Source organism: Elgaria multicarinata, chromosome 1 (genome assembly GCF_023053635.1).
Source record: "Elgaria multicarinata webbii isolate HBS135686 ecotype San Diego chromosome 1, rElgMul1.1.pri, whole genome shotgun sequence".
Taxonomy (NCBI): Eukaryota; Metazoa; Chordata; class Lepidosauria; order Squamata; family Anguidae; genus Elgaria; species Elgaria multicarinata.
In genome coordinates, this window is record NC_086171.1 from 156,851,846 (window position 1) to 156,866,952 (window position 15,107).

Sequence of the window (15,107 nt, forward strand, 5' to 3'; positions counted from 1 at the left end):
CGCTGTAGGGGATAATTCAAGGGAAACAGGTAGCTGTTTCCCTCGAATTATTAATTCGAGGGAATTAATAATTCTCTCAAATTAAGCTATTAATTGACCCAGGAGTTTCATGAGTGGCCAGAAATGAACATGCTATAAATAGCTCTTTTAGAGAAACTTAGAAGCTATTGAAATAAAAGCTGCATGCTAGATTAACATTAAAATAACAGTTCTTGTCATGTCTTTTTTTCTCCCATTGGGTTGTCCTGGCTTCCTCCCACTAAAGATGTACCAGCAATTCCAGCACTGATTCAGCTTTAAGCTTTGCCTCTTGCTTCAAGGAGATTGTCCGCATGTACATTGACAGGGCAATCCCAACCCCCCTTGGGCAGCCTTCCAAGGGGGTGGGGTTAGGGTGCAGTGCTAATGGGGACCCTGGTATGCCCATGCAAAGCTTTGCAGATGTAAGAGTCCTGCTGGTGATGTTTCCGCCAGGAGTAGGCCCCTAAGTGGCATGTCATACACATATACACACCCCTTAGGTTACTCCGCTATTTCTTTCAACACTTATCCTGTTTTTCGTTTCAAAAAACTTGCAAAATCTTTTGAAAAGAGGTGTCTTTGCGACATCACAAGTTTCAGCCAATCAGTGCTGTACACAGCTGGCTGGTACTTCACAACCAGTGGAGTTCTCTTGGGTTTGATCTTGGAGAAAAAACCACTCATTTGAACAGATCTCTATGAGTGTACTTCCACAGAAGCTGCACTACTCAAATAGCATTACAGTTGTATGCACTAGCACTAGTGTTGATGCAAGTAGCTACAGTGATTTCTCAGCTGTAGGAAGTAGTTGTGATTAAAAAGATTAAAGGTGGAGCAAGTAGATATGATATTTAGCATCACCTGCTCTCCTCCCCATGGACTGAGAGTTCTTGAGATAAGAATTTGCAGTCTCACTCACAAGCTGCTATTTGCATTCTTTGTCTTGCAGTCATGTCCTTATTCTGCAGTTCTACCTTTGGATGCTAAATGAATTTATTGCTGAAATTGACTTGCATATCATGCCTCTCCCGAAACACGTCATGCAACTAGCCAGTTTGCTTCATTTCATGCTGGGGAAAGTTTTTATAAGCTTCTTACGTATGTCTTTGGTTCTTAAAAAGTAACACCAATCGATATAGATGAATCAATAGGGTACAGTTTCTCAAGAACTGCACTGCATTTGCAGGTCTATGATAGACTTCAGTTATGGTGTCATCTAGGCATATCTGTGGGTAGAGAACCCTATTCAATTTGCATTCCATCCCAGCCTAATGTGATCAGCTCTTAAGGGCAGTGAGTGCACAGGAAAGGCTCATATTGCAAGATTTGTTAGCAAACCTGCTGCCCTGTAACTCAGAATTGTGAGAATGCAAACATCCACAGGACCCAATCGTCTCCCATGTGGCAGCCTCTAGTGAGCATGCATAATCAACCCATCAGAAGGTAAGACTGGTTTGATATGTGTGTGGCTGGTGTGGACTGATCCTCAGAAGCTTCCCATTTTCTTTCCTCTTTTGTCCCAGGGGCTGAAAGTGGTGTGCCAAACATAGGGAAGGAACTTAGTTGGACCTTAGGATCTGAAATTATGTGTGGATCACATTCCAAATTCAGCGGGAGGGTATCACACCCATCATCTGTGCCATCAAAATACTCATTTTCATTATGGCCCCCTTGAGGTCTGCTAGGACTCAGCACCATGTAGTGCTGGTGGGAAGAAGGCTGGCTATCCCATTCCACCTGCTCCACGGAAACAGTATCTAGAAGAGGGCCGTAGCTTGGTGTTTCCAGGGGCATCTCAGACAGCACTTCCAGCAGGGAAGTCAAAGGTGTGTCCTCCAAAGTCTTGTTGCAGAAGAAAGCATTCATCTAGAAAATGGGGGGAAAGCAGCATCAGAAACACTCAAGGGCCTCTGTGCTACATGCCACCTACTCCAACTACTCTGTGTATGTGCATGCATGTGTGCACATTCTTTCCTTGTGAATGTTACACTTAGGTAACAAACCTAATCTCTGGGGACATTAGACTGATCGGATCTCCTGGAGAGAGGCTCCAAGATGGTAGTCAGAAGCAACAACAACAAGGGAGTTTGTCATGACAGTTAAGAAAGTAGCATGGTAAGTGCTCTACTGAAAGCTATCAGAGAAATAACATAGAAATGTCCATCTAATTGAAGGATCATGTTTGGTGCTTCCAGGCAGAAGGCTCGTAGCACTACCGAGAAAAAGGCACTGTGGAGCATTTCTGGGGTTTTCTTTTTCTTTAATGGAAGAACTCTTCATCACTGTCAAAGGTGGGATCCTGGATGGATGTGCTCAGATTGGGAAGTGTTGTTAATAATCATTTAGAATTATTACCGTAAAATAATACTGCTTCTCATTCTTCCACCTTGACAACATACACACATCACAGTTTTGGAGTTAGAGTGGCCACTGCTAAGCTATGCAAGAATGGCCCTGCTCATATTACTCTCGAACCCTTGCAAACTTGAAGCACATTCACATAATGAGGCAGCGCTCCCATCAAAATTATAATGGAGGCAGTAAAACAGGTGGAGAACCTCAAGCCCACAGGCCAAATTTGGCCCATCTGGGATCTCAGTCTGGCTCTCCCAAGTCCCCCAAAGAGCCACACCCTCAATCATTTGGTGGCTTCCCAGCTGCTGTGTATTCCTCCTCCCACCCATTCTAAAAGGCCGAGATGCTTCTCCTAAGGCTTAGTGACTGGCAGTCAGAGCGTTAAGATAAAAATATGGTGGTATTTTTTTGGCTGTGCCCCCTTTGCCCTGCCTCCACTGCTCATGTGCCCCCCCCCCAGCGCTTCTCTGAAATTTAATTTGGCCCTCAAGGTGAAAAAAGTTCTCTATTACAGGAGAAACCCCCCACCAAAACTGGTCTCTTAAAGAAAAGAAAAAAAGGTTATCTGTTCTCTTACCCATGAACTGTGTCAATACTAGTGTTTCTATGGAAGAGGGAAGCCTCACCTGTTGTTGCTGTTGCTTGCCATTATCCTCAAGGAATCCATCCAGGACATGGTGAAGATCGGGGATGGGCGGCCAGAGCTTTTGTTTCACACTGCTTAACAATGAAATGTGGATTGTGACACCAGGGTACCCACATGATCTCAAAACATCATTATGGCTCTGTGTGGTAGGGGCTTTGCTCCATAACAGGAACAAATGAGCTATCACAGAACAGCACACTAAGGCCTTAGCTAGACCTACCTGCTATCCTGCGACAGAGGAGGGAAGATCTCGCGTTGTGTTTAACGCGAGATCCCTCCTACGTTTACACGTGACGCACGATGACCTCAGAAGGAGAGGCATCACACCCACCATTTAATTTTTTTTAAAGGAGCAGCAGCGCATGAGCGCTCGTGCACAAAAGGTAAGCATTTTTTAAAAAAAATAATTTAATTTCCCCACTCCCCCCACCCTACCCCCGATGGGCGCAGCTCCTCACGCAGAGCCAGGTCAACCCACAGCACCCAGCCACACATTCCGTGGTCTTGGGCCCAGCCCGGGACCATGGAAAAACCAGGGCCAAAGGCGAGGGCGAGATCCCGGGGCAAGGGAGGGATGATCCCTCCCTGATCCTGGGATCTCCTGTGCATCATGTGGACGCACAAGGACGATCCCGGGGTTTGTCCCAGGATAAAGCCCCGTCTAGCTATGGCCTTAGTGTGGCTTTTTGCTGAATGCTTAAGCTAGGCTTTGCATTAGTTGCACTGGGGTTCAGTTACCTGTAAATGGAAAGGCAGGTGCAGCCCAGCCCCAGCACAAGTCCTGTACAGAGCAACAGTGCAACTGCCACGTTCAAGATGGTTGAACCTAGGGCAGAAACACAAGGCTGGGTTGTGACTGAACTATGCCCGCTCTTTTCTGAATAAATGTCCGTCTGGAACTCAGCACTTGCCCCGTCATTTGTCAGCCCTCCCCACACCTGGCAACAACACCCCTTCTTTAAGCCAGTCCAGCATTTCTGTTCCTTTACAGATGGCCTTTCTTACCTGTACCAGATGGGATTTCAATGCACACAAATTCTGACCAGGCACTCCACCGCCCTCGGAACTTCTGTCCATCTGGCTGAGTACGCAGCTGAAGGCAATAGTGACCCCCAGTGGGTAGGTGGATTTCACTGTTGTTTGAATGCTGCACCTGCAGAGTCTGCCCAAAGAATTGTTCCATCAGGTGCAGTCTACTGGATAGATTCCTGTAATTCGCACCCAGAAACTAGGACAGAGTGCTGGGTATCATTGTGCTTTTATTCTGTATTTGGCAGGGTCCAAGCATAATTTCTCTGAGCCTTGTACAAATTTAAGAACAAAACAAGAACTATCACTAGTTCTTGTGGTAGTGAATGCCATAGTTTAGCTATGTGCTGTGTGAAGAAGCACTTCCTGTTACCTGTCCTGAATCTCCCACCACTCAGTTTCACGGGATGACTCTGGGCTCTACTATTATAATAGAGGGAGAAAACTGTCCCCCTGCCCACTTTCTCCATACCATGCATAATTTTGTACACCTCTATCATGCCATCCCATACTCCCCCTGGGATTACATTTGGGACAAAGAAACATTGGGTGAAGTAAGAGTTAAGCACTCATCCCCCTCTCTGCTTTTCCACTCTAAATTCCCTGGTTGCTGGATCAGGCCAAGGGACCATCTAGTCCACATTCTGTTTACACAGTGGCCAACCAGCTGCCTGTGGGAAGTCCACAAGCAGGACATGAGTGTAACACTACATGGGTGGGAGAGTGCTTGTAATGATACTTGTAATACTACCTCCCTCCCAATGAAAGCCCTGGTCTGTTTGGAAACACTGGAGGATTGACTGGGGTGCTTTAGCTTTTTAAAGTCCCTTTGTTTAAGCTGTTTATTTTTCTAGATCCCTGACTTGCACTTATAACTAAACAAGGCAATACATTATGTATTTTAATTAATACACTAATGAAAAATGCCCTTTAGACATTGTTCACTGGATGTGATGTCAGCTCTTCTCTGCACTCTGGATATCAGAAAGCCTAACTCTTTTGCTCATACATGACCCTGATTATTATGGTGCTTGTTTCTTTTGTCTGCTGATGCAAGCTATTGGCATGAAATGGGCCTTGTATGCAGTTTATTTATTTATTTATTACATTTCTATACCGCCCAATAGCCGGAGCTCTCTGGGCGGTTCACAAAAATTAAAAACATTCGAAGTATAAAACAACAGTATAAAACCATAGTACAAAATACAATATAAAAGCTCAGCCAGATAAAAACAGCAGCAATGCAAAATTACAAATTTAAAACACCAAGTTAAAATATATTTATAGACTGTTAAAATACTGGGAGAATAAAAAGGTCTTCACTTGGTGTCTAAAAGCATATAATGTAGGTGCCAAGCGAACCTCCTTAGGGAGCTCATTCCACAGCCGGGGTGCCACAGCAGAGAAGGCTCTCCTCCTGGTAGCCACCTGCCTCACTTCCTTTGGCAGGGGCTCATGGAGAAGGACCCCTGAAGATGACCTTAGGGTCCGGGCAGGTACATATGGGAGGAGGCGGTCCTTCAGATAACCTGGCCCCAAGCCGTTTAGGGCTTTAAATGTTAATACCAACACTTTGAATCGGGCCCGGACCTGGACTGGCAGCCAATGAAGCTGGAGAAGGACTGGCGTAATGTGGTCTCGTCGGCCAGTTCAGCCCAATCCCCTGTTTAATTCAGGAAATCCACAGCAAGGGCCAGCCCCACCACATACACCAGGTAAATGGTTCTGTTCTTGAACTGCTCACACTGTCAATACATTTATTTTAATCTTCAACCAGAATTTGTCCTCCTGTAACTTAAGCCCTTAGACCTAGTCCTGCCCTCTGGGGCAGCAGAGAACATCTTTCCCCTATTTTTTTTTTAAAAAATGTCAGTGTATTTCTCTCCCACCTTTTCCCCTCAAAGGAATCTAAGGCAGCTTACATGGTCTTCTTCATCTCCAATTTAGCTCACAACCACAATGTGAAGTAGGTTAGGCTGAGAGCCAGTGGCTGGCCCAAAATCATCCTGTGAGCTTCGTGGCTGAGTGGGAACTAGAACTCAGATCTCCCAAGTCCCAGTCCAACACTTTAATCACTACACCACATTGGGTCTCTTTTATGTAGCAGTTCTCTGGGTATTTGAATAACACTACTATGCCCCACTGTTCAGTCGGCTTGCCTCCAGTTCCTTCCATCTTTCATCGTACCACTGACCATCTTTGTTGCCTGTTCCAATTTATCTACATCTGCCCGAAATGCGGCATCCAGAACTGGACACTCTACACCAGACAACTAGTGCAGAATAAAGTAGGACTGTTACTTCTTGGTTCTATTAATCCAGCCTAAAATCACATTCACGTTTTTCGCAGCTGCATGACACTGCTGATTCATTAAATTGGAAAAGTTTATGTTTTTACCAGGGACATTTCTATGATGCTTCTATTCTAGAGTATTGATTAAGAGAAAAAGGCAACAGCTGCATGGATGTATCCTAACATTCTCTCGTGCCTCCCTCCGGCACCTATATATTACCTTCCATTTCAAGGTGTCTTTCACTGCATACTGTATCTGATACACCATGTGCTCAGCTAACTCTTCCAGAGGTGGAGCCCACTCCAGCTTCAGCATACCTTTGTCTACGGTGGTTTGCAGGATCCTTGGTGGTGCAGTGAGCACTATAATTGGAGACAGAGAGATTTTATTATTTATTTATTTCATTTCATTTCTATACCGCCCAGTAGCCATAAATTAAAAAACATAAGGTACGGTGTAAAATAGGGTGACCATATGACCAGGTTTGCCCGGATCTGCCTGGGTTTTTGATGGCAAATCCAGGAGGGGGAGGGGAAATCCGGATTATTATTTTTTTCAAAGAGCAGCTCTAATGGGAATTAACCAAAATGCTTATAACGCTGTCATTTTTTAAGATAAAAACATGAAACTTTGCACAATGGTAGCTCTTAGGAAGGGCTTTAATCATACCAAATTTGAAACAGATCCGTTCAGCCATTGATTTTTTAGGTATTTTTTTAAAAATTGAGGTTTTAAAATTATTTTTTGAATCATCATTTTTAAAGATAAAGAGATGAAACTTTGCACCATGAAAGGATTTAGGTAGAGCTTTAACCACACCAAATTTGAAACAGATCCATTCATCCATTGATTTTTTAGGATTTTTTTAAAAATTGAGGTTTTAAAATTATTTTTTAAATCGTCATTTTTAAAGTTAAAGAGATGAAACTTTGTACCTTGATAGGATTTAGGTAGAGCTTTAGCCACACCAAATTTGAAACAGATCCGTTCATCCATTGATTTTTTAGGATTTTTTTTAAAAATTGAGGTTTTAAAATTATTATTTTTTAAACTGTCATTTTTAAAGATAAAGAGCTGAAAGTTGGCACCATGATAGCTTTTAGGTAGAGTTTTAGCCATACCAAATTTGAAACAGATCTGGGGCCAGTAGCAAACCCTGTTAACAACAACAGTAGCTTGCAATGAGTGAAGATACAGTCAGAAAAGATATTTGAGGGAAGGGGAGAATGTAACACACAGAGTATAGCAAAAGCTTCAAAGTACAGCAAAACCTACAAAAGTAGGAGTGAGTGAAGTTCATTTCAGATACATTGAATCTCTCACTTGTTCTTTATTTCAGTGATTTTAACATTAAGATGTTATGTAGAACAGATTTGTCTTAAATGTGAGCTGTAAAATCAGACATGTGACCAAGGCTATGTTCGGGTGGGCACTCCCCCTTGGTACTGGACACGCCCCCTTGGGGGCGACCATGTTGTCCTCCTTTTTGGTTTCCAAAATATGGTCACCCTAGTGTAAAATATAAAAGATGGAAGTTTAAAACCACAGTTTAAAACCATAATATAAAAGTACAACCAGAGTAAAACCATGCAGCAATGCAGAAATTTAAAATACAGATTTAAAAAGATGGCTGGCCAGCTCAGCTTGTTGAGGTAGCAGGGGCCTACTGCAGTGCAAACAACATTACCCACCCCATAATGCCTCCGCCAATCTGGTGCCAGGGGCTTCCCAGGAGAGTGTGCTACTCCAGAAATGCAGAGGGACAGCAGCCCTGGGGAGGTGGCCTTGACATGCGGGAAGATTCTTACCTACGTGATGCAGTTGAAATGGCTCTTCAAAATAGTTGACCTCTTGCTGACCCTGGCTGACAATCACCAAGACTGAGATGTAACTAGTGTTGCTAGGTTGGAAGATGCAGACATGAGAATGGAAGTAAATGGAGGGCTTAGTTCTCTCTTCCTCACACTTCTTCCATGCTTGTGTTCTGGGAATTAAAAGTGAGGATGGAGTGAGTTACATCAATAGTTTCTCAATGTCATGTTTGCTCCTACATCTGCTTGAAATAGCTGTTTTCTGAAGTCAGGCTTTACTTTATTATCACTGCCCACCAAGGTTATCCTAGCCTAGGTGATCCCTCCAATCCTAAAAAATGACTGGAAATCTACCCCCCTGTTGCACGCCCATTTTCAACACCAGTCATCACCCTTGTACCAACTGTCATGAGGCAAGAAATATTGGCACTAGGGAAATAGGTACTGTGAAGAAGGCTGTTGCCATTGACAAGACAAAGAAGTCATAGATGGAACTCATGTAATGAAGCCTCCTAAACCATGGCCATTTCATAGAATCATAGAATAGCAGGGTTGGAAGGGGCCTACAAGGCCATCGAGTCCAACCCCCTGGATTTAGAGTCTAGACTAAACGTTTAGAAGAGGGGTAGGCAACCTACAGTCCTTGGCCTAATTTTTGACTGGCTGAACTAAGACTGGACAGCCCTTCAAATAGAGGACTGTTGTCTGTAAAGTAGGTCACACAACCACCCTAACCAGCCACATGTCAGACTGTCTAAAAGCAGGAAAAGAAGGGGCCAATGAGCTGGGGGAGAGAACAAGATAAGCCTGCTTTAGTAAGTAGTTTTTCTGAAGCTTGCCAAGGAATGGTAAGGAGAGAGGCTGCCCTGAGGAGACTAGAAGCCCTCATGTCCTGGGCTGGAGATAAATCAGTGTGGTGGAGTGGTTAGAGCAGCCTTTCCCCAACCAGGTGCCATGCTTGCTGAGAATGATGGGAGCTGCAGTACAACACATCTAGAAGGCACCAGTTTAGGGAAGGAAGGGTTAGAGTATTGAACTCGGACAGAGGAGGCCCAGTTCAAATCCCCATTCAGCCGTGAAGCTCATTGGGTAACCTTTGGCCAATCACTATCACTCAGTCTAACCAACTTCACAGGGTTGTGACAGTGAAGATAAAAATGGGAGTGGAGAAAACATATATGCTACCTTGAGCTCCTTAAAAGAAAGTTGAAATAGAAATGCAATAAATAAATATTTGTAGACAATTTTGTTTGTATCTAGCGAGGTTCATTTCTGAAGAGAGTTCCTCAGTGATTCAGAGCCTTGCCTACTGTAGGCAGGTAAGGAGGAGGAGGTGGCGGCAGCAATATATTTAGGGAATCTGATGTTGGAATAAAGTACTAAATTATGGCAGAGCCAATATAAACAAACAGAGCCCTGTCTTCATGGTGCCAAGTTAGCACTGCCTCCCTCTAACCCCCCGTGGTTTTACTCACCCGGGTGGCGTTGGGTAATTCTAATGCCAAGGAAGGAGCGTGGGGTTTCCAGTGGCCATCCAGGTACTGGAGCTGCCCCTCACTGTCTTCCTGGTGGAAGGCAACCAATTGCCGGTCGCCTCCCACCAGGACCATCCTCCGGGTTGGCCCGAGGAATAAGGTCCGATGGTGGAAGAACTGTACTGACCTCGCTCCCAATGAAAAAGTTGGGGTAAGTTCCTGACTTTTTCAACATGCAGCTTCGTGGGAAAGCCCCGCGATAGCTGCAAGTCTGTGGCTGTGTCATATAACTAACACAGCGCAAATTCGCAGCCACCATGTATAGACAGCCCAGGATTGTGTGTATTGTTAAACCGGCCATCCAGCCCTTCTGTCACCTTGCATTGCTGTTGTCTTCTGCCCAGTACAGGAGGCCAGGCTTCATGGGATTCCAGTCCCACCAGCAATGCAGTAGACGCAAGTCTGGAGTGAAGCAGTGCAGCCCAATTTCCCCTGGCCAGAGGAGAGAGTGGAATTAAGAGAGTAAGACAGGAGCTTCTGGAATACTACATAGTATCCTGCAGGCTAAATTTGTGTTCTTGGGTATATGTTCACACTGTCTTCCCAGTCTAGGCCTCAACCCAGAATGGACGTACTCTGGATCCTCACATTAAAGACAGTCTTTCCCTGATCCTGTTCAGGTTAGTCCATGTCTAGAGTGACCATATTTGGGAAACCAAAAAAGAGGACACCTAGTGTGTGTGTGGGGAAGCAGCTTTCTGAGTCCTGCAGAAAGTACGTTATTCCCGCCACCTTAAAGAACCCGATTGGAGTGGAGGAGGGGAAAGGATTTCATTCTGCACCACCACCATCCACTCCAATTGGGGCCTTTTCTATAATGTCCACGAATGACCCACTTTCCCCTTTAAGACCTCAATTGGAGCTTGGGGTTGGGGAATGATGTGCCTCAAGAAAGCATGTCATTCCCTCCTGCCATGCTAATGGCAGCCTTAAAGGGGAAGGTGTGTCATTCCAGGACATTATTGAAAATTATAGAAAATCCCCCCTGACACCATGGAAAGAACAAAAACCAGGACAAATCTGGGGAAACCCTGACAGTTGGTCACCCTATCCATGTCATGCCCCAGAGGGCTAGTTTGTCTCTGTATGCTAATTGCTGCGGAACACAAAAGCAAAGTACTACGGCACCCATGTCCTGCTTGTGGACTTCCCATGGCCACTGTGTGAGCAGAATGCTGTACCAGATAGGCCTTTGGTCTGATCCAGCACGTCATTTCTTGTGTTCTTTTATCTTCAGGATTTAAATGTTTTATTATTATTTCAAAACACAAACAAACAAGCAGACACTACAAAAAAAAAATCAGAGAAAAGTCAGCATCTATGTTGATAACTGAATGGAAACCTCTTATAGACTTTTTGTGGGGACTAGAAAAAAATATCTCTTTATCTGTAGATTCAGTGAATAAGAAGAAAACTTTAAGATAATAGAAAGAGGGGAATTCTTTTCTTTTTTTTGTAATTAAATAGTAAGAGAAAACATAGTTACATATTTTTGCTGTGGAGAAAATCTGAAGTCCATTTTAACTTTGTATGTGTGGTTTTTTTAGTGTCTGCATTTCTTGTGTTCTTAAGGAGATAATAAAATCAGACCTATGGCAGCTTCCTTGAGCCAACATAATTGCACAAATTGCAGCAGCTGCTTGTGATGCTGCCCCATGATTCTGTTGTAGTTGAACATAGTGCACTGTGTCAAAGGCCACATCGATATGGGAGGGAGCTTGGATTAATGACAGAGCAAATACTTTCCATTCAGGAGATTCTAGGCTCAATCCTTGGCATCTCCAGGTAGGGCTCGAAAACCTTGTGCTTGAAAACCTGGAGAGCCACCACTAGTCAGTGTCAACAATACCACAAGAGATGGTCCAATGCACTGACTCAGTATAAGACAGCTTCCTATGTTCCAATTTGCTTCCCAACCAGCAGGAGACTAACCAGGAAGATGGGATGTCTCTGCTAACACTGCTGGAGACCAGGGTCCCCAGAGCCCATCAAAAGAGAGGCCATCAGGCTTAGTGCGGACTTGGATAAGATACCGTTGCCCAGGGAGCAGATCCCTGAGGTGATATGCAAGACTGTTCCTCACTTCAATCTATAAGAGAGAGAGAAAGAGAGAGAGAGAGAGAGAGTCAGGCAAAAGTAAGGATGAATGGAAGCAGTTTCCTCCAGTAGTCCAACTGCTCCTTGGGAGCAACAGTCTCTTGCCTGGGTTCCTATGCACAGATACCCTGCAGGCTTTGTGTACAAGACACCCTTCTCTATAAAAGCCATACCCTTGATGGTGGCTCCCTGGCACCTTCAACACCATAAAGAACCTCATAGGCCAAGAACTCCACATAGCTGATGGGTGGGGGAACCCAGGTTACATGCAACTGTCGTGCCACCCGAGGCCACACAGCCGTTATATTCATTGGTGGAGCAATGAGACCTAAAAAGGAAAAGGAAAATAAAGTTCTTGTTCCTTTCGGTTTGCAAGCAAATGGGGAGGAGACTGGATGGGGAAATGGCCTTCGGAATTGGGAGGAGAGAACTCTGATGGTTAGACATGTTTAGCATCCCTTCTGCTGAAGGGCAGATCTGAGAGATATGTCATGCAGATATGCCTCCCTTTTTAAAGAGATGGCAGGATCATTTTATCAAAAGTATTCAGGATGGGTTCAAGGAGATGTCTCTTGGTAAAGGCCACTGGGAATGTACTACCCTGAGAAAAAGTGGTACTGTCAGAAATTGCTTGCTCGAGTTAGGAATGTAATAACTAAGGCATGTTTTTCTTCACATGTTAATATAAATATCTGAGCACATTCCCACATCTTGCAAGGCACAGCAATGCACAACAAGGCTCAGCTGATTTGACTTATATATGAGCTGCTATACATCTCAGGATAAGATGCTGTTATCACCCTGAACCAGTGTTGAAAATTTCCCTAGAGCCTCCCCAAAGCCTGCCTGCTATGCACATCTTAGCCTCTCTTATGTGTCCATGTGTGGTTGTGGTCTAGGAGTCAAACACGCCTCGTAGCCTTACCCATATGGCATTGCTACTTGGCAAATGGACTGAACTCCAGGTTGCCAATCCTGAGGTGACTTTAAAATGATGCTGTCACCACCAAAACATTTTCACTATAACGAAGTGGCTCTTTAAACCTAGGAAATAGGACTTTCCAAAGATTATGGGCCAAACTATTGAAAGTTTTCTTCTCAATTTGTTGTTTATTTGTTCAGTCGTTTCCGACTCTTCGAGACTTCATGGACCAGCCCACACCAGAGCTTTTTGTCGGCTGTCGCCACCCCTAGCTCCCCCAAGGTCAAGTCTGTCACCTCCAGAATATCATCCATCCATCTTGCCCTTGGTCGGCTCCTCTTCCTTTTGCCTTCCACTTTCCCTAGCATCGGCCTCTTCTCCAGGGTATCCTGTCTTCTCATTATGTGGCCAAAGTACTTCAGTTTTGCCTTTAATACCATTCCCTCAAGTGAGCAGTCTGGCTTTATTTCCTGGAGTATGGACTGGTTTGATCTTCTTGCAGTCCAAGGCACTGTCAGAATAGCATTTTCAAGATTGCAGCAAAGGGGAAAGGGTTAACTCTATCCCTGTCCATCATGGTTCCAATCCTGTTTGGAGTCCTCTTGTAGCAGATTTATATATATAGCACATTAAAAACAGTCACACATTTAACATCACTTTTAGATTGCCCCTAAGAATAGCACCATTTCTATTAGGCTATTTCCCCGCTAGCCCAGAACTCTTTAGCTGTGCCATTGCTCTTTAACCATAAGACCACGCAGCCGGCCCACTTTCTCAATCTTACCAAAAGCACTTATTTTAAAAGAAGGCAAAACATTCATAGCATAAAAAACACAAAGCCTAGCGCTCATGGTTACACTGTTAATTTCTGACCTACCCAGATGTATATTTACAGGTCAAGACACCTTGCTTAAGTTAACATTTCCATGAAGAGCGCAAACAGCAAGGAAGCATGCCAGCCCATGTTTTCCCTCTAAGTCTGGACTGCCACCATCTGGTGTTTCCTTTCAAACTTCCTCTCAGTATCAAATACCTGAGTAAATGTTGGAATCATTAATCATTAAGTATACTGAGTTCAGAATGGAAAATTTATATTTGACACAACATCAGTAATAACTGCAGGGGAATTATTTCCCCCCCCCCCCGCCCCATTGTCATTTTACATTTCCACATGTAATTAGCTCCCCCATGGGCTCACATTCTCCAAGTCCAATACATACCCACTCCAGGCTAAATGGGGTGCACATTAAGTTACCCACTCTACTACAGATGGTTAATATACATTGTACTGCTTTCAATAGAATGCATACTCAGATGCACATGCAAATATATAACCAATTTAATTGAAATGCAACTATGGTATCCACAGTAAGGTGCACATGTGGAATGCACATCTGAGTGCAGACTCTTTGTATCTGCATGCTTGCACCATGTTTTCTGTCGCAGTGAAATCTGGCTCTTTGGGGGCTTTGCAGAGTCCTGCTGAGCATCTACCTCGGCTCGCATTTGTGGCGTAAACTTTTCCTGAAATTTCAGAACTTTTTATTTTAAAAAAAAGCGCATAAAAAGAATTTTGTGCAAATTGCAGCTGCAGCTTGCACATTTTTCTTTTTACGCAAAAAACAAAACCAAGGAAAATCCCTGAACTGGCCCATCTTGATGGAGATCGAGTCAGATAGAGATACTGATGTCTTTTTTTAATTGATGGTTTAAATGTCAAAAGTGTAATTATTACAATTTTATATGTTTTAGTCTTGTTAACTGCCTTGTGAGGCCAGTATGCCCTGAAAGGTGTGTTAGGATCTTTTAAACAAACCAAAGACGAAGTAACATTTGCTTATGCCGTAAAACACTATGTACATTGATAGCACTGAATGAATCAATGCATCCATTTGTCACCTGTGTGTATTCCATAGACTGTGAATTTAATTCGTCTGCGATTTTGTTTGACTTTGGCAATCCTGAAATTCTGGTTTGACTGGAACCTGAGTAAATCAAGACCCCAGAATTAATACAACGCTGTATGTTAATACAGGACCTGGCTAAAACTATAGCATTCACCAGGTGTCAGGCACTGGTCATGGCATCAGTATATTTCAAGACACTGCACAACCCCAGTGTCACTGAGGCAGGCCTTGATCCTTGATCCTCTCCCCATTTCTCGGCTTCTGAAATTTTGTAGAAGGCTTACCAACAGTGTCTATTGAGAGTTTCTGAGATAATATGGTGTGATTGCTAATGATGTCCAACACCTCAACGCAGAGTTCTTTGAACAGCTGGATGCCACGATGGTCACTGGGAAAGATACAAATATGGCGCCAGCCTCCGCCGCTGTGTTCCACTCGCATCAGAGTGCACTCTTGGCTTCTTCCTCTGTGGGGATGAATAGGCAATGGAA

The 15,107-nt window shown here is 44.0% G+C and overlaps 1 protein-coding gene across 3 annotated transcripts in view; it reads right to left on the bottom strand.

Annotated features, from left to right (window-relative positions):
- The window catches only part of CDC20 (cell division cycle 20), a 34,174-nt gene that overhangs the window by 11,107 nt on the left and 7,960 nt on the right, over window positions 1-15,107 (bottom strand). For 2 of the 3 annotated variants that reach the window (XM_063140185.1, XM_063140203.1), the window contains exons 3-11: window positions 14,901-15,082; window positions 11,961-12,115; window positions 11,623-11,779; window positions 10,008-10,122; window positions 8,153-8,328; window positions 6,564-6,706; window positions 4,028-4,184; window positions 3,761-3,848; window positions 3,003-3,096 (exon numbers count right to left, since the gene is read on the bottom strand). In XM_063140185.1, coding sequence (XP_062996255.1) covers window positions 3,003-3,096; window positions 3,761-3,848; window positions 4,028-4,184; window positions 6,564-6,706; window positions 8,153-8,328; window positions 10,008-10,122; window positions 11,623-11,779; window positions 11,961-12,115; window positions 14,901-15,082 — 1,267 coding nt within the window. The remainder of the gene's footprint in view (window positions 1-3,002; window positions 3,097-3,760; window positions 3,849-4,027; window positions 4,185-6,563; window positions 6,707-8,152; window positions 8,329-10,007; window positions 10,123-11,622; window positions 11,780-11,960; window positions 12,116-14,900; window positions 15,083-15,107) is intronic. The other variant, XM_063140193.1, reaches the window with a different exon arrangement.